Source organism: Mycteria americana, chromosome 2 (genome assembly GCF_035582795.1).
Source record: "Mycteria americana isolate JAX WOST 10 ecotype Jacksonville Zoo and Gardens chromosome 2, USCA_MyAme_1.0, whole genome shotgun sequence".
NCBI lineage: Eukaryota > Metazoa > Chordata > Aves > Ciconiiformes > Ciconiidae > Mycteria > Mycteria americana.
Genome location: NC_134366.1, coordinates 4075528 through 4103182, shown reverse-complemented (window position 1 = coordinate 4103182; position 27655 = coordinate 4075528). Strand labels below are relative to the sequence as shown.

The 27655-nt window shown below is 41.9% G+C and overlaps 1 protein-coding gene across 2 annotated transcripts in view; it reads left to right on the top strand.

Annotated features, from left to right (window-relative positions):
• The window catches only part of VIPR1 (vasoactive intestinal peptide receptor 1), a 117141-nt gene that overhangs the window by 63650 nt on the left and 25836 nt on the right, over positions 1-27655 (top strand). For both annotated transcript variants that reach the window (XM_075492259.1, XM_075492257.1), the window contains exons 4-6: positions 12189-12292; positions 16767-16867; positions 18797-18929. In XM_075492259.1, the coding sequence (XP_075348374.1) occupies positions 12189-12292; positions 16767-16867; positions 18797-18929 (338 nt within the window). The remainder of the gene's footprint in view (positions 1-12188; positions 12293-16766; positions 16868-18796; positions 18930-27655) is intronic.

The window sequence follows — 27655 nt, the reverse complement described above, 5'->3', positions numbered from 1 at the left end:
GCATTGATTAAATTTCCACATGTCCTCTTGAATACTGGACATCATCATTCCTCAATCATGGCTTGTACCAGTCGGATCCTTGGGCCAGGTTTAGTACTTGGAAGGCTCCTGAGATAAATTGTGAGCCACTGGAGTAGGGTGGCTTCTCCAAGGCTACTCTTCTTGTTCCTCCAGAGTACAAGAGGGTAGGAGATGACTTGCCTCATCCTACAGTGGTTTCCAAAAATGTTGCCACTGCTTTTTAGTCTCCCCCTGTTGCATGTAAATGACAAAGATGAGCTGAAGCTGTGGAAGATAGATATTCTGGTAAATAAAAAGCCCATCATACTAGAAGAGACTGAAAGAGTGTGGCTTAGTGACACTTGCTTAGTTTGGTAGAACACAAGGTGAGAGTTCCCATTGCAAGAGTGAAATCAAGGAAGGGAAAGAGCAGTTTAAGCCAAAATCCAACAAATGCAGAATATGCAAACTGCCATGAATAGAGTCACAGTAGAAACTGGAGGGAGGTTGCAGTGGGGATTTATGTGGGAATTAAAGAATAACTTTGGAGAGAGCTTTGATGAGCTTTTAAAGTGATTAGATGATGTTAAGGATCCAGGACATCTCCAGGGCTGCTTCTGCGTGTTCTTCTGATGGACCCAGAGCATTTCATATGCAGTGAGCCGAAGATACAGAGAGAGAAAGAGACCAGACCGTGTCGCTCACTGACTGCCAGGAAGGTGAGGGACTTGGTTCTGCACCTGTTCACTGAATATTCAGATATAATTTGTGCGTTATGAGCTATAAAGGCAAGCCAAGACTGTAAGTATTGGTCTCAGGTGAATCTTGAGTTGTCTTAACAAAATTATCTCCCCTCCTTTGAATGTCATTGCTAAGAATGCTGTCCGTCTGGCTCAGGATATTTCCTGGCTTCAAGTTGCTGCTTTCTGTCCTGTTTAGCAGTTCCAAATCCTTCATGCTGAGAAGCAAATCCTCCAAGTCTTATCTGGCTTTGGATCTCCATGGAAGCGATGCTTTTACTGGCTACCCGGAGTCTTAGAACGAGCATGAAGCTGTCTGTGCTTCTCACTGACAGCTTTTAGGTGCACTCAGTTTGTTAGACTGATTTCCATGATGCTCACTCAGAAGGTTTTGTCCAGTTCTTCAGGCAAGAACTGGGGTGGGATGAGAGTCATGTAACCAGACTCCTGTGGCTAACACCAGCTACAAAATTTGGCAGTTCTATTGTGTGTCACCTCTAAGGCACATATTTGTGCAGAGCAATGCTAAGTGTTTAGGTTTGCAATCTTTTCTCTTAAACAGGAATTTTGAAATGACAAGGATATTTATCAGTATTGACTCATGAAAACGGCGAGCTTTCCTTCTTCTACATGGCGATTGGGATCTAAAAGGTCTAGGCTGCATGAGAAAGATGATTCAATCTGGTCAAGGGATTTATAAACTCCTGAGTTTAAACAAGATCATATGTTAATCAGGATGGGTTTTCTACTGATTTCAGGCTTGCTCCTTTCTGTCTATATGGTGCAGGGTCAGTATCATCTAACGTTAGCCATATGAAAGCTCAGCATTAAATCTAGCCAGATATATGGGTTTTCTCCTGCAGTAAACAGAGAGGCACATCCCATATGTCCTGGAGATCTTTCTCTGTGGTTTGAATCAGCCTATGATTTCCGCACTGTTCATGGAGGGAAGTCTATGGAGTAATTCAGAACAGACACTCAGGATCTCAGCTATAGGTGGACCAAATCTGCTCATCCACAGACACATCGATAAAATTTTCCGATGTATCTAAACTACTTGTGTGTTTAATATCATTGCAAGTTGCGTGCAAATATTGTCTTATATCTAAAGAACTTGGAGACAAATTCTTCTCTGGGTTTACAATCTTTTAAACATGGAGTAACTCAAGTTTATACCAGTATTAGTATTCAGAATCTGACCTAAAGTCATTAAACAAGCCCTTTTCTGCATAAGCAGAGCCCTGAGACTTACCTGAGAAATCATAGATCTTATTATGTTATTGTGGATGTTTTAAATCATCATCCATCATGAAGACTGTCTTTTTCTTTTTTTATGTCTTCTATCATTTTAAACTTGCACATTCATGCTCTTCTGTCAGATAGCTTTTTCATTTGAATTTAAATGGTATCTTTTTCTCTATGGTACATTTCAGTTCAATAAATATAAATCAAGAGGGTTTTCGTTGTCTTTTGTCATTCTCTTTTTTGATATTGTGCCCAATATTATTTAACTATTGTTTCATCCTATGTACATCTCAGCTGTTGTGAGCGCTTACACACAAAACATGGTTCATATCATTCCTGGCCTCTGACTGATGCCTTTTGGCAAATTCAGCATGATGGACAGCAAAGGTCTAATTCTGTCATCTCATTTTTTTCCTGATTCATCTGTAGAGAGATTTGGAAATGACACCCTCTCTCCATACCTTCACTTTGAAAGACATTGACTAATCCTTTGTAGCATTATCTAACTTCATTAGGACAGAAGCAATCAAGTCAAATTCATTGGATGTAAGTCATTTACTGTTAATATCCAGGTCCTAATGGTTCAGACTGAAGCAATACCCAGCTGTCACCACTCCCCATCCCTTCCAGTTCTGGCACACCCGCACAACTCTACACAACTGCACAGAGCAAAGAGAAGAGCTCCCCATGAAATACCATGAGAACGAGCCCCTGCAGATATTAAAGCAAGTGGTTAGACTACTGCAGGTAGCTTCACTGATGCCACCTGCAAGCTTGCAGGGTCCTCACGTGGAGCCCTGCAAACACATTTGAGTCCCTGTTGGCTCAGGGTGAGTCAAGGAACAGAGTATAGCTGTGTCCTAGAATAGTCAAATGAAATTTGTAAGTAGGACATGGATAAGGACTCCAAGGAGCTGTCTTACACTGCCTTTCTTTTTGTTTAGTTAAACATACAGATGAGACTCCTTCCACTGAACTGTGGGCACCTAACATTAAGCATGTAATCTAAACTCCTTGTCTAATTTCTCCCTCCAGCACTTTCAGGACATGGATTATGCCATGACATTTCTTATGAAGGGTTGAGATGACCTTTGGATGTCTGATATGGCCTCTACAGGGAACCTGATAGTCTAGACTAGACTCCCTACATTTCCATGGCAAAAGTTAGGTGAGATGAATCCCAGCCTTTTGTTCATGCAAAAGAGGTCTGTAATGAGTAGGTGAAAACAAACAAAAATGCAGAATCGCATTTATTTCCCCCCCTCCAAAAATGATTCTCATCTACTTGAAAAACATCTTAATCTCTCTCTCTTGAGCCAGCATTCTTTTCCTCAATTTGTTTTCTCCTTTATTCTGTATTGCTTTTGAAACTGGAACTAAAACTGAATAAAATGAAGAGAGGGATGAGCAGATGGCAGCAGAGAAGCAGAAGACATTATCACTACCATTGAGAACGCAAAAATGAACCAGACCCACTATTTATTTACTACAATGCTCATTTAAAAGGAAACGAGCAGTTGAGTGCATCTGTTGTGGAGGTTTCTTCACTGAGGGCCCTCAAACTGTTCAGGTACTCAGTCCAAATGCACCTTCGCATCACAAAGGCAGAATTGCCAGGAAACCTCTTCATGTACGTGGAATTGTGCCAATTATTTGCACAGCCCACCTTGAAGTGACAGAAAAGGGGACAAGTCAGCCAACACTCCTGCTCCTTGTGCCCATCAGAGCAGCCTCCAGCCCTGTTTGGTGTTCATTTTTCTCATCTGTCATGGACAACAGAAGGTCCAAGGCAGAAAACAGTGCTGGATGACCCCATTTCCACAGATCAGTGTTGATTTTACATTTGCATTTAAGAGTGCACCTTTTGTGTTAGCCAGCTCCAGCAATGTGCATGGGTGTAAAAAAGAAACAGGTAGCTTTGTGGATATACAGCTTATTTAAAGCTTGGTTTTGCTTTAGACCTTTGAGATTTGTTTGCAGCTGAGGTGTCACAATGCATGTGCCCCACTCCTCTGAAGGATTGGTGCTGAGAAGGTTTTGTGAGCAGTAGCTGAACGTCTCCACCATCCTATAGAGCACCCCAAGTCATGTATGTCCAGTGATACCAGTGCACGCTGTGTTGAGTTCCTTCGGTTGAAAGCCTACTGCCAGCCCACAGCTTGTGGAATTGCTATACCTCCATTTATCCAGAAATGTTCATCTCCTTCTTGTAAATATTTCCTGCTATACTATGATTGCAATTTCAAAAGATCTAATGAGAAATTTGTCCTAGAGTTTGACAGCTCTGCTTTTAGTGTGAGAAAACAAACAGTTTACAAAAGGTGCCTAATTAAGGGGAACACGTGACGCTAAGAAGGGAGGAATTATCTGTATTTATTAAGGATCGAGATCTTCACACTTAGAGGAAGGGGAAAGGAAGATAAGGGAAAAGAGAGGATTTCCCCAAACCCAGGGCACAGTAAGCTTCAGGGCACCGGAGATGTGGCAGTAATAACTGCAGACCAAATGATGTGAAAAAGAACAAATGAAGAAACTGAAGGCTGTGTCTGTCGTGTGACATGCTGATACTACGGCATGAAACTATTAAATAGCATGAAATACTAAGCAGAAATTGTACTGAAAGAATGATCTTGTGAGATCATGACTGAACCAGAAAAAGCAGGTTTGGAAAATATCTTGTGATGACTTACCCCACAAGTTTCTCCCAGATCTAACCACTTCAGCATCCAGTTAAGTGCAAACTATAGCTGTCTGAAAGTCTCAGGTGTTTCTCAGTAACAGTAGGACAGATCAATAATAAAAATGGAACTAGAGACGTTCCAATGGGCTCAGCAGCATCTCAAGAAGAGTAAAGTATAAGAACCGCTATTGCTTTAATAGCTTCTGCTTGAAAAAATCGATTTCTGACCATGGAATATGATGACAGAGAAGCAGGACAGATTGCTACTCAGAGCAGACCTTCCCCTCTCCTTTAGAAGCTATTACAGTAAAGGGCAAGAGAAGCAAGAGGGAGACAAAAGTGAACACCCCTTAGCAATGACTGACCTTATATCTCTTTGTATGAATTCAGGCTCCCATTAAAAGCCAATAAGAGCTTTTCTTCCACTAAGATCAAAGAGCTAAAACCTCACCTATGACACAAACTTTCAGACATGTTTCTGAGTCTGAAGTGTGTATTTGAAACAGATGAGAGGCAAAAAGAAATTAAGAAAGAGAAAAGCCTTAAGAGCTAGACATAGGCAACAAATTGCCTGGAATACAGTTATCTCTCTGCATTTATTCAGTTCACCTTTCAGTGTTTAACTCCTACCCAGATCAAACACCTTTTATAAAGAAAATATTCTGGTTTTCTCTTGGTTCCACTAACTCCTCACTTCTCTTCTCATATGTCATGAATAAATCATGTCATTCCTCTACCAGGCACTTTACTGGTTGGTATAACCCAATCTGCAAAGTCATTTTGATTCATATCTCTTCCACATCATTTCCAAATAAATTAATAAATCAGGAAACTGAATTAGAAGTTTTGCATGTGTTCGTTCCTGTTCCAGAAAGTCTATCCCAATTAATAAATTGTGTGTGCAGTGTTTTGCTGTAGAACAACGTCTCTCCATTTTTCCCAAGGACCAGTGATGAAAATAAATATTCACTGCAGAGCAGAGTTAGACCCCTTGTATAGGGCTATGAGGATCCTGGAGGCATAGGAAAAAGACTTGGAGTCAGCCCTCTGGGCTGTTTGTGTGGGCAGTGGAGGGACCAAGATCGAAGGCCAGAAGACCTCGTGGAAGGTGCAGCTGAGCAGGTCCATCAGGTGATAGTGGGAGGTTTGCGTCCAAAGGAGAATAGGGCCACCATCATTGGAACAATGTATGAATAAAGGCATGGACAGACACTGTACAAGTAGAGTAGCTAAATTAATGCTCTTCCATCTAGAAAAATGTGGATTGAAAGGGTGTAAGTCAGAGGTAAATACAGTCATGAATGTTGTGGGGAAAGTAGGTGGGGAATGGTTGTTTCATGGTGTATGAAACCTTGAAATAGTTTAAAACCTTAATAGTATGAAACCTTAGTAGCCTTCTCTAGGAAGGGCTACTAAACGAAATTGTCCATCGTCAGGTGTAAAATAAGCATAGGGAGGTATGTTTTCACACAACATACAAAGAAATGATAGGGTTGATAGACCTGGAAGGTACAAGTGAAAGTCAAAAGTATAAAGAGCTATCAGAATTATTAGAAAGAGGTAAGAAAAATTCAGAATAGGAATAAGATAAATTCAGCGGTTAGCTGTGTGGAACACTAGCTCATATGCAACTTCCATTTGAGGGAGCTGAGAAGATATTTCCACCATCACCAGGATATGCAAGATGCAAAGCCATGAAGTCATTTAGCTGCTTAACTTGCCCTGCTTCATAGGAAGCTTCAACAGCTCTTCACCCAATGGGAGAAAAAAAAAAAGCAAGGGGTAAAGACAAAAAAATCCTTCGTGTCTCCTGATCAGTATCAGTAATGTCAATTCATTGTTATTTGTAGATCTAACTAAAAAATATAAGAGTGGTGTGGGAGAGGAAGAGGTGAGGAGAATGCCTTTATCCTCAGAAGAAATTGAATTAAAACGAGTAAAATCTGAATATCCAAAAACTGAAGTAAACCCAGGAATACTTGGACATTTCCATCATGAGTTTACGGGTGTTGGGTTTTTTTTATTTTACTGGGGTTTTTAAATGCTAAAAAGAAACGTGGGTTTTTTTAACCAAAAGTTGTCTCAGAATTTAGCCAGTCCTGCTTGTTTTTGTTCAGAGGGCTTTCCTTCCCTCTGTCTTTGCTACCCAGAGCAGAGAGTTTCTGAATCACCCTGCAAGCGAGAAAAAGCCGCTTAGGATAGGTGTGAGCTATGTACCAGATTTTGTACAACTACACGAGCTAATCAGAAGGAAAGATAAGAGCATTCGGCTAATTGCTTACAACCATCAATTCCATTTTCATAATAGGCATGCCATCAAACCATGCAGATTAGGAAATTAGAGAGGGCTTTGTGAACTCTAAAGAAGCATTTGCTTAAACCAGGAGCAGCTGCTGGGCCAGATGGCGAAGTCCTGTCCTACAGCAGACATGATACTAGAAAGATGCAAAAGCGTACAGAGGAAGTTCAGTCTCTCCTCGTGCTTCGTGTACGTGATCATAAATTGCCATGGCACACTGCAAGCAGGTTTTCAAGGAATACAGGCAGAGGTAGAGCATGAGGAAGAGCCATGCTTTATTATACATACATATATTATATAGACAGCAGTTTACATTGACTTGGATGACCCATTCTGTCTGCTTAACTTTGCAGTTGGGTAGGGTTTAGCGTGCTGCAGACTGGCTGGTGTTGATCTTGGGAGAGACCCTGCTGATCTTACTGGGGCTTGACCTGAAGCCACTAACACGTTTACATTTCTGTGGTCGATACATCTGCAAAGAGGCAGAGCTCGTATCTCAGGCTGGACCAAGAAATGTGGGGATTTGATTAAACAATTATGGCCTGTCATGCTACACATGAGCCCTTAAGGCACTGTTGCAGTAAAACTTACCGAAAACTGGTTATTCAGGCCTGCAGCTTCACCCCTTGCCTTTCAATAGTGTTTTATGTCTTGATTGTCATAAACACTGATATAAATGAGCCAAAGGTCTAGCCTGATATTGGCACTTGTAATTCCCTTCTGTAAGCAGTAGCTTTTATACCACAACATACTTTTGCAAAGCTGACTGATTAGTTTCCCACCCTGGTTCCGTCAGCTTGTATAAGGATTACCTCTGCACATTACATTTGTCAGGTCTAGAGAACTAACTTTTTTTATTCCCCCTTTCATTTCTGCACTGTTATTTTGCTCCCTTTGTACATTCATTCCCTCCTACCTGGCAGGGAGCCTTATGAAAAGGTCATCGCCTTCTTCCCTTTAAAACCTCGTCTTTAAACTCCTTTGTCCTGATATCTGCAAAGAGAGAAGACAGCAGTGAAAGAGCTGGGGTGCTGAGATCCCTCTAATTGTCTCCCTGTGGTGCTTCGCTCAGGACTCAGATACACAATCGAGTTATTGCATCTTAGCAATTATTGTGCGTCCACCGAGCCAAAGTAGCTCCCAACAAGCATGATTTACACCTTTGGCAGCCGTGGAGAGATTTCACTTAATATACAATGATATTTATACTGACTTTTATACTGATCTTTTTATACTGATATTTATACTGATATTTATATAATGATTTTTCACTTAATATACAATGATATTTCACTTAATATACAATGAAAACGGTTTAGCCTAGTTGCCTTACCTCCTCTTTGCCACACACAGAGTCACTGGGGATGAGCTGGAGAGCAGTATATCACTGCAGCATCAGTAACAGCATCTCATAAACAGTATCCCAGCCTCATGGGAGCATATGCCTGGTGCTTCTGCAGCGACTGCGCACCCCTGAAATGGGAACTAGGGATTTTGTCCTGTGCTTGTGACAGCACCCCAAAGAGGACTTATCTTATACGCAAGGCTCCCATTCACAAGCGTACTCCTGAAGTAATGAGACCCTCTTGCACTTTCTAATTGCCTTTGCGTTTTCTAACCATGGCCAAACTGAAACACAGGCGGCTCCATCTGAACATAAGGAAACACTTTTTTACTATGAGGGTAACCAAGCACTGGAGCAGGTTGCCCAGAGAGGTTGTGGGTCTCCATCCTTGGAGGTTTCCAAGGATATCCAAAAGCCATCTGGACATGCTCCTGAGCAACCAGCTCTAGGTGGCTCTGCTTGAGCAGGGGGGATTGGATCAGATGACCTCCAGAGGTCCCTTCCAACATCAACCATTCTGTGGTTCTGTGAAAACAGGAAGCTGAGTTCTGGTAAGACATGTTATGAGGTTATTTTTATTGCAGATGAGAGTTAGTTGTGCCTTTTTCAAATGAAACTTTTTTTTTTTTTAATGGAAAAGCTCATCTCATCAAAATGGATGTGGCTTTTACGAGTAGATGCACTGGCTTGACAGTTGTAACATTTCTGATCAAAATGAAATGCAAACCCCACAAAAGGCAGATTATTTCATGACTGGGACAGGGAAAAAGCTTTTAACCAATACCACCCTCCTGAGGGGACTCTGTTCACACCAGGGACTTGAACCTCCTCTTTCCACAATGTAGAGGAGAGCCTGGAGCACAAACCTGCTGGCAGTAGGATGCTTTCCAGCTCTCAGTGAATCTCCTCCACTGTGCATTGCTAATTACTTGTTACTGAGTTATAAACCCCTGGTCTCCTTTCTCATTAATTCTCCAGGAATACAGTTTAAAAAGATTTAGCTTCAGTCTGATAGGAAATGGGAAAGTTTTGGAAACTTTGTGAACTTTCAAAGGCTGGAGATACCATTTCCAAGTCCAGAAGCTCTGTCTTTTCTAATACTGCCACTTATGTTTTGCAGCTTCAATGATGTACTTCATTAGTGCGTCATTCTAGGGAGAATCTGTGTTACACAAAGTAGTGAGAAACCCAGGTTAATGGGAACCGGTTCTGGAAAACAGCATATAAAACTTCCGGTGCTTTGAACACTTTGCCTTCCCATTGAGAGAAGATCAGACTTTATTACCAAAGTCCTGCTGTTGGTGGGGAAACTGAGACGCAGAGAGATCACACGAACTGGCTGCAGTTTCACTGGAGGTCTATAGCAGAGCTGGGATTTGACCTTGTAGCACAAAATTCTCAGTTTAATACTTCAGTCTAAAGTTTGCTGCCTGTAAACCTCAGAGCGAGAACTAAGCTTGTGAGGCACTTTTCCAAATTTTATGTTTGTTTTCAGTGTAGAAAGTAATTTGGTAAGTAGTAGTAATTAGAAATGTTGTTTTCTCTAAGGGGAGACATCATCCATCACTTGAGCCAAAACTGTGGTGTGGTAAAATCTATATCTTCTAACCTTGTACTTTTTGCACCTCCCCAGACATCTGGTATGGAATATGAGAGCTATTAGAAAGGTTTGTTGTATCACACCATGTGTGTGAATTTGCACATCAAAAAGCGACATGAGCAGCAAAGGGTGGTAGAAAAACTTCTCTGGGAAGTGAGTTTCCCTAAAATCTGTGATATTGTTATTATTATTTTTTAATCCTAGTGATGCTGTATCATTGTGCTTCCCTCTACCTTAGTTTCCACATCTGCTAAAGCATTAAGACAACTTTTGAAAGTATTCTCCAGAGCAGTGAGAAGTATTACAAAAGAATCAAACAATTGTGAGAAAGTGCACTTAAAAAGAAGAAATAGGAGAAATATGAGAAAATTAAGCTGAAAGAAGCACCCCTTAGTTCACTGAGAATAAGAAACAAAGAATCAAAACCACCGTGAAAGCTAAAGGCATCCCCAAACAGAGAGGAGGAGTTTTGAGCAGGAAATAGGAAGCAGAAAAGTTCAGATAATGGGATCCATTGTAATGAAGAAGAAATAACAGAAATTGCATAACACCTCAAAAAAAAAAAAGTACTAACCAGTCATGTCCTTGATTTGTTTGCACAAGATCTCTTATGATCCCGCTATGAACCCTGGTAAAAAGAAATGCAAACAGTGACCCTGCAGAAAAAGCCTGGGGAACAGCAACCCACCAAACTGTGCTAAAGTTAACTTCTTTTGGAGCAGCTGTTAAAATGAACAAAGGCACCAGAGCCTTCATGGAATTTAGATCTGTTGTAAAGACAAATTACAGGGGCAAGTCTTAGTGTCAAAATCCACCTGTCACAGGGATTCAAGAAGTGAATTAAGCCAGACGATAGGCTGCTGATGATTTCAGTGCAAGACAGGTCTATGGTTAGGAAGATGTTCAGATGACTCAATTGTCAGAAATTCCTGGAGGTGGTGCTTGAATATTTTCATGACTCATAGCTGCATAATTGATTTGCTCCTGTTTGCAGAAGTTTTATTATTCCTGTGTGCAAAGAACCCCATTGTTGGGAATGTTTGCAAAGCTCTCGAGTTTCACTGATGTAATTCTTCATCTAAGCAGCAAGTCTTGACTACTGTTTGTTCATTCTGGTTTATTGTACCAGCTTTCCAGTCGGGGATGGCAGGCAGTTTTGTGTGATAACTGGCACCAAAGAAATGCCACAGTGATGTGACTCACATGAGATGGACAGGGTAGGGACCGGTGGTCAGCGTGAGTGCTGGGGGAATTTGCAATGTACTGTTGGATGTATTGCTTCTTTGTTATTTCTGTCTGACAAACATCTATCTTGGCCTTTTAGACTACAAACCTTTTAGGGTAAGGCCTATCCTGGTCAGATTGTTGGTCTCTCCTTCTTTTGCTTGATTAATGTCTGTACAGCCCCTAGCCGATGTAGCTTTGAGGTCCAACCGGGACAGGAAGCAGAGATGTTTTACAAAGTGAGAAATGCTTCGCACTGGAGAGCCCCCTTACAATCCCGAATGGACGAGGAAGTGCAGAGTACCAGAGAGGCATGTGGACTTCACAATTTTGCCAGTTGTGGCTGAAGGAGAGAGATGTCCTTATGTTAATTAAGGCTCTTTTCAGCCAGTTGGAGGCCCTAGGCATTTAACTTGCTTAAGAGTCCAGGAAATCTTCCTGCCTTTGAGTATACATGTTAAAACAGGCAATACAGGTTGTCAGTATCTGGTTTTTCTCCCTTCATAGCCAAATTTTGAAGTGTGTGGTTCTCAAGCAAGAGTGCAGTAGATTTCCCAGGAATCACATTTATCAGGGCTCATCTTGTAGGCAAAGCCTGGGTTTTGAGGACTGCATTCATTTCCCAGACCTCTGACCTTACCTGCGTAATATGAAATGAGCACTTTGTCTATCCCTGTCTTGGCTTCTCGCAAGCGAAGTGAAAGACGTAAATACTTCACTGCGACGATAACGCTCTCAAACAATATTTGTGCAGGGCCAACAACCAAAGGTCCGGGTACAACTGGCATTATGGTACCATTAGAAGAGATGTTTTGTGAGCACCTCAGTATCAAAATGTACTTGTTTTTGAGGTCTGAACTTTACAACCTAATGGGTCCCTCCCATTTTTGTGTTCTGTGTAATATGAACGCTTCGTAACAGAGAAAAAGTATGAGAATGTTACTCTAAGTGTTACAAGAAATGTGCTCTGGCATTTGAGTCAACAAAAGGCAGACATTTGTTTAACAGCAAGCTGAATGTTTCTTTTTAAATCATCCTTTTCTCTTTTCTTCCAGGGAATGTGACCAGGAATTGTACAAGCCAGGGCTGGACGGATGTGTACCCTGCGCCGTATGCTGTAGCTTGTGGATATGATTCCAACAGTACTCCAGAGGAAGAGGTTTGTAAACCTGGAAGGGTAGACATTAAGATTTACCAGGGATCGATATCAGAAGCACATGATCTTCCCATGTCCAATTTTTTCCGTTGTCACTGATTCCTCAAGAAGGCAGGATCCTCTTGAGGATCCCTGGAAGCAGAGATCAAATGTCTGCTCAAAGAGATGATCCTCCCTTTGATTTCCAGCAGGGTGGCAGGAACTCAGCACCTGAGAAGATCAGACCAGTGTCTCTGTGATGCCCACACATAACTTCAGGTGCTGGATTTTCCATGTTCAACTTCGAAACAAACCATCCACTTTTATATTTATCCTTCAGTAGATATGGCGATTCCAGTATTTCCAGGCCAACCTAAGCATCAAAAGATCAAATGGGATAAAAGGATATAACTCACTTGCCATCAGTGCTGCTCTGCTGTTCTCAACCAGCTAAAGATCTAGAACACTGTAGGGAACACACACATTTTCATGCAATGTTACTGAGTTTTGCAAGGAAATCCACAAGCTTTCTGGGATACTGCCTGTGTGTAAATTAGTAATCACTGACCTAGGTATAATTAGCTTTTTAGAGTATTGTCGTTACACAGGAAGCACTTTGTTATTGGTTTGCTGCATGCTGAGACATGAAGGGTAAAGTCTAAAGAGGATAAGAAATGTTGTTAGAAGCAAGATTCACCTCACCTAACTAAAAATTCAACTTCTAACCTAAACTAGTCACCTATAGCTGTCCCATAGTCAACACGAAAAAGTTTATGCTAGAAAAGAATTATATTTCACTGTAACCATATGTTTATATTAAACCTATGCCCATGCTTTTTTTCTGTTGTATGGCATATGTCAGTGTTTGTGAATGTTGGACGTAGGAATCTCAATCATGAATAAATATATGTGGTGAGAGGTCTTTGTGTAGGGTCACACATTACCAAGACACTCAAAGAGTTAACAGAGAATCTGAACAGAACTGAGCCAGCCTTAATAGTGAAAGAATACAGAAAATAGCAAAGGGAAAGTTGCACAAAGAATTTCAGGGCTCTACTGAAGGGAGCTTTAGTCTGCCTTCGAGGTCAGCCACCACTTCACATCCTCAAGTGTCCCGTTTCTCAGATCAAGTTGTGTGGCACCAGTTGCGCATTTCGAAAGCCATCGTGACAGGTCTGCTCTGGCAAGGTCCTCCATCGAGAGCTCTGGTTTGTGTTCCAGCTGCAAAGGGGATTTGGGAATTCCTGGGACATGCTTTGGCGACCCAATGGATTGCAGCATTGCCAGAGTGCCGCGTTACCAAGAGAACACGTATTGTGTTCTTTTAATTCTTTCTTAATTATTTTCTCTCGATTTCCACGGTTTTGTCATGCTGTTTAAGTCTAATTTGTGTGAAAGGTGGCTGAAGGGGGTGAACATGCAGTACTAGCCTGTGAAGAAGAATAGATTTTTGTTATTGTTGAATTGGCTGTCAGTTTGGGGAGGAAGAAATAAAGGGAATACAAAAAAGGAGAACAGCAGGCTGTATGGGATACAAGGTCCAGAACAGACTGATAGCCTCCCATGCTTAAAACACTTCATGCACTTTTAACGCTTACTGGTGTCAAGGCAGAAACAACAAGAAAAGTATGAAAAATAAATAAGGGCTGTGTGTGAGATTTTAGTTGTGAATTCTGGCAGTCCCTAAGAACCAGATGAGGTAAGCACCAAAGCAGTGCACTTATGATCTTTGTAGTGATAATGGTTCCTTCTCCAACCTGGCCTTTAAAAACCACATATTAGCAAATGGGGGAATTGTTTTGCTGTCCCATTATCAGACATGATGCACAGCTTCTCCCTGCGTGCCTCCATCTGGTCAGAGAGGGGCCACGCCAAGTGTCCCCATAGGCTCTGTCTGAAGATGGTGAAGAAAATAGACACCTCCAGAGGTCAGTTCACCCCACATTTCTCTCCAAAGGGACCTCTTTGCATTTACTCTAGAGGGAGCCCAGATGACTGGCTAGGTGACATGAACCCAAAACATGTTTGCGTGCAGAGATAGACTTGATATCAGTATTTCTGTTCTTTTTCCCTTTCAAATGTAAATGTTTCCCATTCTGATCTCAGTTACCAAGGGACAAATGTAGAGGTTACTGAACGGAAACCAAGGAAGCTAATTCTCAGTTAATCTCAGTTTAGCATCTACCTTAAATAATTGCTCTTATCGTGTTCCTGTGAAATTAAGCAGAGGCTTTTAGAAGTCAGAGAGAGAATTATGAAATTGCCTAATTTCATTCTGTAAATCAGTCTAGGTCTACAGCTAGAACCCAAGCATCCTGGCATGCATTTACTTCACTTCTCTAAATGCCTCTTTTTTCTAATAAGAATATTTTAGTAATCTGAGAGCTCTGAGTGAAATTCCAATTCCATTTATGATCTTGTGTCAAGTTCTCTGCTTTGATATCTGTAAAATAGGAAGTGATTGTCATTAGCAAGTGCAAATGAAGACTGAGAAGTCATTATGTGCTGTTTCCAGAACAGAGATGGCCCCACATGCTACATTAAAGCTGAATGCAGAGCCGTCTCTCTGTACACAAGAAGGATTGGTCATCATAAAATATAAGGGCAGGGAGTTGCTCGTTAAATAACATCAAGACCTTTCTGTGTATAACTTGCTCCTGTGAATAACTCTAAGAAGCAAAAGGCTTACACACACACTGGAGAGTTTCCATCCACCACCCCACTACTGACATCTCCTATGATATCTCTTAGTTTCCTTTCCCTCATTTCTCTGCTCTCCTAAATATAGTATGGGACAACCTCTTCCTCAGACTCAGTCCCATACCACAAACTCCCTCCTTCTGCTGGACAGGTCTTTCCTGGAACTTCTGCTCTGGTGCCATGAAGAAGGAAACTAGATAATGAGAGAAAGACAAAATTGACATGAAGGAAGTTGACTGCTTTTATTGGAGAAGTCTCAGCTGTCTTTGGGAGCCCAAACTCAAACAAGACTGGAAACAAGACTATATTTAGTTAGCTTTGGGTGGAATCTGCAAGACAGGGGGGTAGAGAGGTGGAACCTCCGCTGTTCCTTAGTGCAGTGCAAGTCCCTCCATGCAGTGCAGATGAGCAAGGCTTAGGTATGACCATACCATACTGGGTGACTCCATCACCATAGCAGCCTCCTGGCATCATGTGGGCAAGACTAGGTAGATAAATTAGCCTGAAACCCTTGCTGTGAGTTATGTATTCAGCATTACTGACCCAAAGCTCTTAGTGATGTGGATTCATTGAATGGGGCTGTAAAGACACCGTGCTTTTAGCCATCTCTGAGATCTGTGGTCTAAGAAGCCGTATAGATACGACCAGTGTAACCTTTGCACTCTCTGAAAGCTCTGTCTTGTTTTAACACCTCTCCAAGCTGGCTTCTGCAAATGCTAGAGGATTACTATTCATCTCAGCCTCACTGGTTCTGTAAAGTACGTAGTACTTGTCAAGGCCTATGAAAATAGCATATAAAAATGTCAACCCTTGCTGTTATTAAAGAGTGTTTTCCCAAACAAGGTTGGGTTTAGAGTTTCTGTCTGAACTGCTCTTTGCGGTTTTGGTGGTTTGGATTTTTTATAGAAAATGGTGACAAGGAAGGCAGAGGAGGGTCAATCAAGGGCGGGAAAAATAAGATTTTCCACAAACTGAGTTAGATTCTCATAAAAACTTGGGTTTTTCATTGATAAAACAAATGCCCAAATACCAACTGATCTTTTGTCCTTTTTTTAAGCTGAAAATCAAAATATTTTGATTTAAAGTGTTGCTGGAGAGCCTTAGGAGAGCTGGAGTTTTGTTGCCTTACTTCCCCATTTTATTTATACCAGGATTCCCTGTTGGATTTAAGTCCCGTGGTGCCCCATGCTCAGCGATTCCCTCTGTGTGCTGTCAAAGAGAAAAGCCATGAACTAATTTCCAACTTACCATATATTTCTGAATTAACATGGCTGTGATTTCAATGAGAACATTTCAAGTTTTTACTTGCCAAAATACAATGTCTATCTTCCACAAAAGCAAACCAATTTCCAGACTGGTTCTGTCCTCAACCTTCCTTAATAAGATGAAGCTCATCATACTCACCACCTTAGAGCCGATGTGTCAGTGTACTGTTTAACTGAACATTAGTCATTCTTGTTCCACAAGATTATAACCATGTAGCTGTCTCTGCAAGTGTCAAATCAGACTCCTTGCTGCATGAACTTTTCCCTTGTGTAACTGTAACCTGGTTTTGGAGTGATCCAAGCTCTACTGCAACTGGACACATTCTTCTTATTCACACCGGTGGCATTTGAGTCATGTACGCTACTGGATGTGATTTTAAAGGGTGAAGAATTTGGAGATTTTTTAAGAGAATGGAGTAGGATGATTTCTTCATCTCACCAAGAAAGTCAGTAAAAGCTCGGTGATGGTGTATTTAGGAATACATGTTGGCAGCTCTTTGAAAGACCTGTTTTGTTTCTTTCCTTCACATTAGCAAACAGCGTTCTATGGCACAGTCAAGACCGGCTACACCATTGGACATACCTTATCGCTCATTGCTCTCACGGCTGCTATGATCATTTTATGTCTCTTCAGGTAAGACCATGAGCAAAAAAGGCATAGGTAAGGGGATGACTCAAAGGATATAGTGGCTCTTTAAGTTACAGGCAATGAGTGTTACAGATGGATGCAAAAGACTTCTGTCAAGTCTCAGTCGGACAGGTGAGGAAAGTTCCTTCATCTTTTGGTACCACCGTTTTCTGGTATGTGATTTGTGGACTTTGTGTGAGAGTTATAACCCCAATCCAATTATTTAGGTGGGATTCATCTCACTAAATGTAGATTGTTACATGATGAATCTCTGTATTAGAGGCCATTATCCCATAATCTTGTTGTAGTCCACAGAGACCGAGTCAGTATGGTATATATGGATACTATGGAATTATGCATTTCTACTAAGTAGGTATTCAAAATGGTACAGTTGAGTCACACCCCAAAACTACCTCCCAAAGTCTATTTCAGAAGTGCTTCCTGCTATAGCTCTATGGCAAGACATAGACACCCAGAGCCATTTTAGACATGCTGGAGCCTCTGAGATGTGCAGAAGGGTAGCATATATGATGCAGGATCTTCAGGAGACCCGGGCCCTTATGGATTGATGGGCAGATACTCTACAGCATATCAAATGGCATTAGATGCCTAGATTGCAGTAAATGAATTAATCCTCTGTCTCTATTGTTTATAATAGATTCAGGCATCTAAATTTGGGTGCCTCCAATGAAGAAGTCTGCATATAAGGTAATCTCCGATTATAATTTTGTTTATGTATAGGGAGAACAGCAAAAAGCAGACCTCCATGACATGGAAGAACCTTCTAGATGTGGTTCCATCTCCTCACGCCACTCCCCAGTGGCTTCCCTAAAATGTGTTATATGGTTGTCCAATTTATGACAGTTTGGTCCAGACATCACCCCCAAAGAAAGCTGCAAGAAACAGCATACCTTCTAGGGTGACTCTCACACATATACCAAGACTGGCCTCACCCTTCAAGATCTTTGCACTTCTCAGCACACGTGCTCTCTCCATTCCTCTTACAAGGGAAGAGTGAATCAGACACACATGCAAATTAGCTCATCTCAACAAGGTACAAGGTGCCAGCCAAGCTGGTGAAACTGTCAGGGTTCACGCTCTTCATTTGTGGGAAACAGCGGAATTTGACTTGCCTTCGCCTGCAAGTACAAAGGACTCAGCTTGGTCACATTATCTTGCCATCGTCAGAGATTAAGAGCATAAACTCTGCCAATGCACAGTGACTCATTACGAGATAGTAATTTGATCATGTTGCTGAGTGAGGTCTGTTGTGGTTCTGATGACTGTACAAAGTACCCATTTCCAGAATATTAGGCCTTTCACTTTAGCTGATGTAAAGTCTCACTTGAAAAAAAGACCTACTTGATCAGAATTCATCTTCAAAATATTAGTGGGCAAGGGACAGAAAAACCCTAGTGTTGTTCTCAATATCATTAATAACTAGTCATTTTTAAGTGAAAATATAGTTCCTGTTGCTCCAGAAAGACTGTAATATGTGTTAATTTTGGCAGCAGCTGCTAAGAATTTATTTCTCTTCCTGAAGAAACATTTCACTTTGAAAAGAATTATTGCAGTACAAACATTCTGTAGAAAACAGACCTTTATCATCAGCACAGTTTGCTCAGTCAAAAAAATTTCTTTTCCAGTGGAGAGCAGTGTGATGGACCTTTTTTCTGTCATTCTGTATTTTGACCTTTTTTTCTGAGAATTGGAAAAGCGGCAGCACTGCTGCAGATGTATGGGTTGCCACATGTTTTGTGGATTTAAAAAGTCTTAAGTGGGTTTGTGGTGATTTACATCAGAATATAGTCTGTCTCAGGGTTTCTAATGTTTAATTGTAAGTCTATGTCTTGGCAGAAGAAACATGTAAATAGATAAATAATGCTTTTGAGAAGCCTTATTATTCAGAAATATTGTTTCATCTCTTCCCAACAGAAAACTACACTGTACTCGAAATTATATTCATATGCACCTCTTCATGTCCTTCATAATGAGAGCCATCGCAGTCTTCATAAAAGATGTCATCCTATTCGAAAGTGGAGAATCTGAACACTGCTTTGTGAGTTCAGTAAGTAGCCATGCACATTGAAGTTTCCACCTTATTCTGTTGCCCCTCTTAAACAATGCACCAAAAATTACCTTGCAAATGCATGTGAGACAGTACTTTGGGAAGATTTCAATTTTTTTTCTTGTTTGAAAGAAACAAAAACGTGATTGCTGCAGTTTAATTTGTATGGCAAATGCATAAAATAAGTTAGCAGGGTCAATAGTTTATAGGCATCTGGTCCCTTCTGAGGTCAAACCCACAACTGGGGCTCTACAAGACTGTAGAGCTCTACAAACCCCCAGTTGTGGCTCTACAAGATTTTGGGGCTCCCATCAGTCTGGTGTCCATCCCCAGACCCATGATAATTTCTTGGATATCCTGGTCAAAGGAGATTTGCAGTCCTGTGTTTAGGGATTATTTGCTAATACCTAAAGTTAGTTATGTGAATCTGGATCTGACTCCCACCCTCACTGAAACCTTTCCCTTCAGTGAGGGTGGGAGTCAGGTCCAGATTCACATAACTAACTTTAGGTATCTATAGGGTAAGTACCTATACATGAGCTATGTGTGTAAAGTGCAACCATAGTCAGTTGAGCACTAATTAATATACTCACTGGAGTCTGGAGAGCTGTTCACCTTGCTTTGAAGAAGACACCTGCATTTGGATGGCTCGCTGGGCTCCACTGATTGCAGTGACCAGATCTCTGCAGGATTTTAGGCAGAAAATCTATGGGTAGACATCATTGTCTATTTTTCATCTGGATCCGTATCCCATGCTAGCGGTCTGCAACTGTGAGATTTCCCCATTAGGATGATAAATGAGGGGAATAAAGGAGTTGGGATTTTTTTTTTCACTTTCAACCTCAGCGTTATCATCTGGAGCAAACATTAAGGAGGGAGAAGAGCTGTTTATCTAACGGCCATATTGACATAAGAGGACACTGGTCATGAATAAATTTAGGCAGGAAATTGAAACCACCAAAATAAAGAGACGTGATCAGAAGCCATCCAGAAACAAAAAGGAACCCTCCATAATAAATTCATAATGTTAGATGAGCTGCTTGCTGGTAATAGCAGGGGACTGGGCACTGAAGTCCAGCAGATCCCTTCTGGTCCTGTTTTTTTATGTCATACAGCACCAGAAAAAGATTCTCTTTTCTCTTCCATCCACCCAATTTCTTCCTTGCCTTCTGGCTTTTCTGTATCCTTACCCTGAGTCCTGTCCCTGCTGTTATAATGACCTTTCTGCTTGAGCACCTCTCAGTTGGTACCAAAGAGCAGCCTTCTCCCAGCCTTTCCCCGAGAACTGTCCACAGCACAATGCATTCCCGTTGCAGTGACCCTCTGGGGTTTTTTTCCCCTCTATGGTTCACTGGGATCTGTATTTTTTAGCAATGGAGTTTTATTGTGAAGGTTCGTGAATGGTTAGAATGACATATAAACTGGAATAAACAATTGCCTGGTGTCTGCTGCCACAGATAACTGCCAATGCTAATTGGCAGAGGAGCCAAGAACCCAATGAGCCATGGAGTTTGAACTAACCTCTCACCCCTGCGGGAGTTTGCACTGGGTCGTGACTGAGGCATGACTGCAGAAAGCTGTGGGAGAAGCGTTCGCTTCAACTGTCCATCCAGAAACACTTCTGTGTATAAATACGGGACTTTGTCCTGCAGAATCCACAGCTCCTGGAAGCCAGTGTGCTTTCAGGCGGACCCATGGCTCCCACCATTGTGTGTGTTTCTCCCCATCAGAAGATTTTCATGTTAAATGCCAGCTCAGGGTGAATGGCTGGATGATACACAAGGGTTATAAAAATACATGGAACAAATCTGTCTCTGCTGCACTAGGCTGAGCATACCCCTTGCAAAATCTGCACCCGTCTTGACCCAACATTTTGGACAACTTTTTAGGTCATAGGGAAAAAATACCTACATGAAATGTAGTCAAAATGCTTCTCCTAATATTCACCTGCTTGCGGAAACAGTTATAAAATCCATTGTGTCTATGTGGGTTTGGTTGGGTTAGGTTGGCTTGAGTTAGTTTAAATAATTGGTTTGTTTGTGCTTTGAACTTGCAGGATAAAGTTTTGACTTGGTAGACCTGGGTACGAGTTCATATACGCAGGGCCTAATACACAATTTACTGAAGGTTTTGTGTATAATGGCTAGATATGACCTTGAGCTTATTCAGTCTGAGGAGAGATTTGAACAAACAGTTCAATTTACTGAATGCTCTCACCACTATGCTGTTTCAGAAGAGGGCAAAACCAAAGCAATAACAGTGTTTTATTAGAAGAGAAAGTACTGTACTCAGTTCCTTTAAGGAAAAAATGATAAAGGCACCCCCCTTCCAGAACAAATTCAGGGCTGTGTTCCAAATGAACAGAGATCTCCCCCGGCATTTCTGATCAAGGGACCAAATTCCTGAATTTGGCATTACCTGTTGCAGTAAGAAGACTTAAAATTATGTTTTATGCACCAGCCACACAAAAGTATTTTAAGCTCTCCACCAAAAAATGTGTCAATGCTCCAATCAAGTAGGAACTCCACTACATGTAGGTGGATATGTAATAAAAAAAAAACCTTGTTCATAGGCTTTGTCGCAACAGCATTTTTACATCATTTTACCTAGTGTGGGAAACCTGTTACAGCGTTAACTCTGTGCCATTTTAAACTCAAATAGTTTTGGATTACCATTGAGTTCAACATAAACACCCTGAAAAATTAAGTTTGTTGGGCATTTCTGTGGGCCACAGAGCCTGAGAATGTGACTGTAAGCATTTCAGGGCCAGTGAAGCCAAAATACATGTGATGAGGATCACCGAGCCGTCATGTGAGACAGAACATGCACCGTGCACTGGCTGATGTTTACAGAGTGATGTGGGGAACCCGTAGCCTCCTTGAATTCCTTGGTCCTTCTTTCTTGATAAACCCACTCCTAGGGAGAAAGAAAAGTCTTGCTGCTTGGGTGAAAAATTCAGCCTGTTTTCATGGGGCAGAAACACTGAGTTGGCAAGCAAGGCTTGTTTTCATAACTAAATGTAGTGGGCTTAAATGATCATTGATCCCAGGACCTACACAAGGTGACCCAGGCCCCTTGTCCCACACCAAGGAAACTCAGCAGCAGCAGCTTTACAAACGTCCCTCGCACCTTCTCTTCTCCCCAGCTGCCCAAATCAATTAGGCTTGTTCTTAGGCACAATGGGGATCCCTTGGCTCCTGTAGAAGCATGTAGACGGGCCTTCAGAGAAGGCTGGCCCTCCAAAAGCCCACTGTGAGATTTTCCAGTGGAAAACAAAGCACTGCAGGGACCTTGAATTTTCTAGAGGGGTAGAAACAGCAGAGGAGTCTGATAGCCACATATAAGCACAGCATATTGCCCAAGGTACCAACAGTCATTAGTAGACCAAAACCACTTTCTCTGTCTCTGTCATGCCTTCAGTCATAAAGTATGTCTGTAATTTTGGGTAACTGAATCATTCTGTTGGCTTAAATTGCTTAAAAATAGACATATACCCCAGTGTGTTAGTCAATCTGGGTTTAAGCACTCGGATGTAGAGATGATCAGGCTAGGAGGGGGTCTGTGAAATCACCCATTCCGACTTCTTCAGTAACTATTCATTTTGATTCGTTCAGAATACGTTCTGTCTCAGTAATCGGTCATTTCTGATGGAAAACTCGCTGCATGTGGATTTATTGCATCCAGCGATTACTCATACTGCATGAAAAATTGCACTGCTTTCCAGCTTGTATTTCCTTGCATTCTTTGTTTTGTTTTTTTTTTCACTGCCAGTTTCAAGAGGCCTCCTTAGAAGTTTTAGTTTTTCACATTAGTTTTCTTAGGCCTAGTGACCTCCGGTCTTGGCATTGCCACACTTTGTCTTCCCCTTTCCTTCTCTCCCTGGACCTGGGAGAACACCCTGTGAAACACAGTAGCCAAAACAGCAAACCTGGTAGAAAGGTTGAACTGAACACTTCAATTGTCATTTCATTTGATTTTTGTGGTTTTATGGATAGGTTTTGATATAGTTTCATTACTGTAGTATCTGGATAGCATAATGATGAACCACTTACATTTCCAGCCTAGCTGAAGAAAAAGAAGCTGACAGTTTGATATAAACAAAGATCAGGTTCTACAGATTGAATTCAGGCTGACTTTTTCTGAGCTCTGCAAATTTGCCTTTGCTGAGGATTCAGCCAAGGGAGACTAGATCATTTATCTTTTTCTTTTTGCATTCCAGTAAGACAATCAAATTCCAACACAAGATTCTTCTTTGCAAAGGAGAGTGGGACTTTTAGCAATTGTGAACATATACACATATCTGATATTTTCAGTGTGAAAAATTGGGGTTTTTTACATGAGCTTCCTCAGGCCAAATTGATAACAGCTACAGGCCCCTAAATGTACTTTATATATGGAAGTTGAAGACAGACACATTTTCTTTTCCAGCACACCCCTGTCTGAGGCTACTCAGATCCATATTCTCTGCCTCATGTGGGACTGCCCCAATATGCAGGCTATTGGAGAGATGGAAGAGTATAAGCCTTTTTATGCACTTGTATAAAAATGAAATTAATATTACAGACTCAGCCCTTTCATTGGGTATTGTCCTCTGGGAAAGACATCTACTCCCACCTACTCAAAGGAGGGTGAGCTCTTCTTAGCAGCCCAGACAAGCATCTGCTGAACTTTGGCTGACTGGCTTGGGGGAAGAGCCTGGCAGAACTCTGTCCGAAGACAATGTGAATCGTTCCATTGACTTTAATTAGAGTTGGGTCAGTCCCCAAAATGTGTAAATACATCAGCTCACACTTTTTCAGTAGCTCAGCCCATTGCTCCAGAATTGCACCCCACCCACTGAGTTCAATGGGACCATCCAGGCGCAAAGATGCTGCCTGAGATAAGGAAGTGCTTTACAGTCTGTCTTGCCATGGAAATGAGGCCCAATGTGAAATGAGGTCCACCTTGTTTTGCTCGGCTGTGTAGAGCAAAGGAGACCCTCGCTCTTCCCACCTAATAGGTAGCATTTGGTTTTCATCCCCAGGAGCAGCACAAGGAGCAAAGGAAAAATCACTGCTCATGTGAAGTAGAAGTTTCTCACTGTGCTCTTCCACTCATGTTTGTCCTGAACCACCTCACCCTGTCCCCAAATTCCTGTGAAACCCAGCCAAATGGTTCCTGTTGGCTTCAGGAGATGGGTGTTGCAAAGGACTGGTTTGTGTTCTTCTTTTTGATCTTTTTGACAGCATTTGCTTTCTACTTAGGATTCTGCTGAAGACCTCTATGCGGATGTTTCTGTCACAACACAAACCGAACACACCCATGTCCTTGGTCTACATTTTTACCATCAGGTTAGATAAAGAGATTTGCATCTGCCAAACAACTTCTGTGGAATATTATCCCCATATCTGCTGATATAGCCATATCTGCTGTTCACTGCTACAGTCCGAGTTTTACAGCAAAACAAATGACAGAGGGGAAAGGAAAAAAAAAAGCGGCCTAGAGAAAGCTCCTGTAAATGATACAAAGAAGTAAAAAACAACAGTAAGAAAGCAGGGGGAAGGAATGGAGGCATTGTATGTTTGCCAATTCTCTGTCAAGTCTCACACCAGCAGTTTAAATTTCACTTCACCAAAGGTATTAAGACACTTCTAGAAAGGACCATAAAATGGAGACGAGGTGGGGAGAAAAGAGACAAAGAGACTACGGCTACATTCCTTAATTAGCAGAGGCCCTAATGGTGAAAATACTACCCCAAAATAAAAAATAAAAATAAAAAATGCCTCAAATGTGCTTTCAACAATCAGTGCCAGAGTTAAATCAAGGATTTAGCAATAAGATCAGTGAATGAAGGGTGTGTGAGGTAATGAGAAGCTATAAATAAGAGATTTGGGATGTTAACTGCCCATGGCCAGTAGCAGCCATGAGCATGGGAGATGGACTAACCATCCACCTAGACTGTTTTAATGTTCTTGTTTGGATTTTGAAATTGTCCAGAGATAGCCCATCCAGGAACGTGTTTTCTCATCATCTCTTCTAGAACAGAAGAGATCTCTACCTGCCTAAGCCCTCACTGACATTTATGAAGTAGGCCTAAGTCATCTCATACATGCCATAGGGAGAGGGCCTGAACACAGGTCATTGCTGTGGAGCTGATGGCAAACAGTAAATTCCTTCTGTATCAGTGAGAATGCAATTTATGGCTGCCACACTTGAAGCCTTGGTTGCTGCACCATACCCTTCAAAGGGACTCAACCACGGGGCTGGCAGTAGCAAGTAAAGTATAAAAGAGACGGGGAAGAAGGGTTGTGGTGTTGGGAGCTGAAGCTCTGCTAAAAGGATGTGGCAGAAGAAGGAAACATGGGCTTCAGGTCTGAGTTTGGGAAGAAAGGAACATGCAGTGATGGAGAGCGAAGGGAACCTTGAGTGTCAGAGAAACTAAAGGTGGAAACATCATCATTTTGAGACAGGGTGGCAATGAATGGCGGGGGAGATGAAGCTAGGGACTTGGCATGTGGTGCTGGAGGCATGCCAGGTTAGCAAGTGAGGAAGACCCATGCCACTGGATTGGCATTCTGCTTTAGAGAGATGGGGTTTGCAGTAGAAGGTAGGAGGAGCAGTGGGAAGAGACCAAATTTCAGCTATAAGTTGGCCAACGTGGGCATCCCTGCACAGAAGAGAAACAGGATATACACCAACTAGTCCCACAACAGAATCGATGGGAAGCGACAGAGGGAGAGCTTGATGGGAGCTCTGGCTGTGCTCCCTCCCTGACAGTTAGCCCCAGGCCAGGCCCTCAGAGGATGGATGAAGTGATCTATTCCTCCAAAGAGAAAGTATCAGATTCTGGGTTATGCCCCTTCTACTCCTTGGACTGTTCATATCAGGCAGCCATTGAGAGGGTCTGGACCATGGAGACCAAGCTTTAACATGGTTTCACACAGTTTTGCTTGGATGAGTTATCCCCTTGCCTTCTCCTTTGCTCCTGGAAATAACCTAGGAGTGAAGGCAGAAAGTTAGACTGTGGAAGAGCTCTGGAGCAGGAACTTTCTTTGCATAAGTGACCCTATCATGCCTGACACAGCAGTGCCCCAGTCATGGGCTGGCACCTTAAAGCAACGCAGTATTGCCAGTAATGAAAGAAAATGTGACAAGTGCAGAGAAGGGCATTATTAAAACTCTGATCACCTTCTCCTTTTAGTTGCTGCCTTGTGGTTGACTTGCCTTATTACTGAAGATGTGTTCAGAAGTGCCATTACTCTGCGCTCAATGAGCACGAAATAGGGATAGTTAACCCATTTACCGAGATAATTCTATTTTTACATCTAAACTCAACTCTGAGTCATCTGACGCAGAGCCTAGACCAGCTAGAGCTAATCATCATCTCAGAAATACTCGCAAGACTGCCCCCAAAAATCAAACGAGTATTCCTAAGAGACAAAATAGAAAGGCCAAGTCCCTCAAAGACTGACAGTTACATAACCTCTGTTAAAATCAGTGGAAGAGAAATGCTTAAATAGCCTTGAGGATCACAGTCATGGGGCTTAAACTTGCTTCTTATGGGGGGAAAAGCAGACATAAGAGCTTCCTACTGAATTCAACAGATAGTGTTGTATTTGAGGAAGCCTGTGTGGGAAGTGGGCAAGGCATAAAGTGCAGTCATGTGGACCACATTTTTTGTTGGTGTAAACTGGTACAGCTCCTTTTATTTTAATAGAGTTCGCAAGGTTTCTGCAAGTGTGGGATCTGACCCTGCCATGCTTTGCTGTGTTGCAAGCACATAAAATAGAGATTGTCTCATGTAATTTCCGTATTAGCAGAGACAGACTTTTAAATGCCTTGCCATTTTCAGCTGGCATTAAAGAGGTGAAAGCCCAAAGAAAGGCCAAGGTTATCTCATGGGACTTTGGGGTCCATATGGGTTGAGCTATTGCTAGAGAAATGATTAACCAGAGAAATAATACTCTGTCCAGGTTCGGTAGTGGCCCAGCCTTGGTGCAAGTGGAAGTGGTGGCACAGGAGAGAGAGATGGAGCTTGAGCCCAATAGCTTCTTCCTAATATCTCCATCCTTCCACAGTCTTGATGGGAGCAGGCAAGACTTAGCTTGCTGAAGTAGTGTGCACGTGCATGTGTATGGCTGTACAGCACAGCCATCAGTCTAGAAATAGCATTTCTGCTTTATGAAAGCGGTAACAAATCAACAAGCTCAGACACAAATCCAGGTTATAATGGCTTAATAAATTGCCCAGTGACAGCTGACATAGAGTAAGTATTCCAGTGGGCGCTCTTAGGCAATGATGAGAGCATGAAAATGTAATGTATTGTGACCTAGAGGAAAGTGGGTTAAGATAAATTGAATTAATTTGCTATTACCAAGGCTTAAGAGCACTCTTGCATAATGTTTCTGGGGCACCATTGATGCAGATCAGCATGTTAACAGGGAAAATGTGTGTTTGAAGCCTCTTATCCCTGTGCCCAAGATAGATGGTGAGCGTGAATTCAGTTACGCTGATCTATCTGCTGTACTTTTTATAGGGTTGACTTACAGTTGAAGTCACTAAGGGCAGCAGGAGCTGCAAGGTCCATCATCAAGACATAAGATTATTATTCCCATGAAGGTCTTTTCTTTATTATAATTCCTGATAGATGAGAAATTGCTTTAACCGAGGCTTTGAACTTGACAACTTAGGCCCTCACAAACTGAAGGCTACGTGCCTCAATCAGAAGCCACTTTGTTTCTATCAAG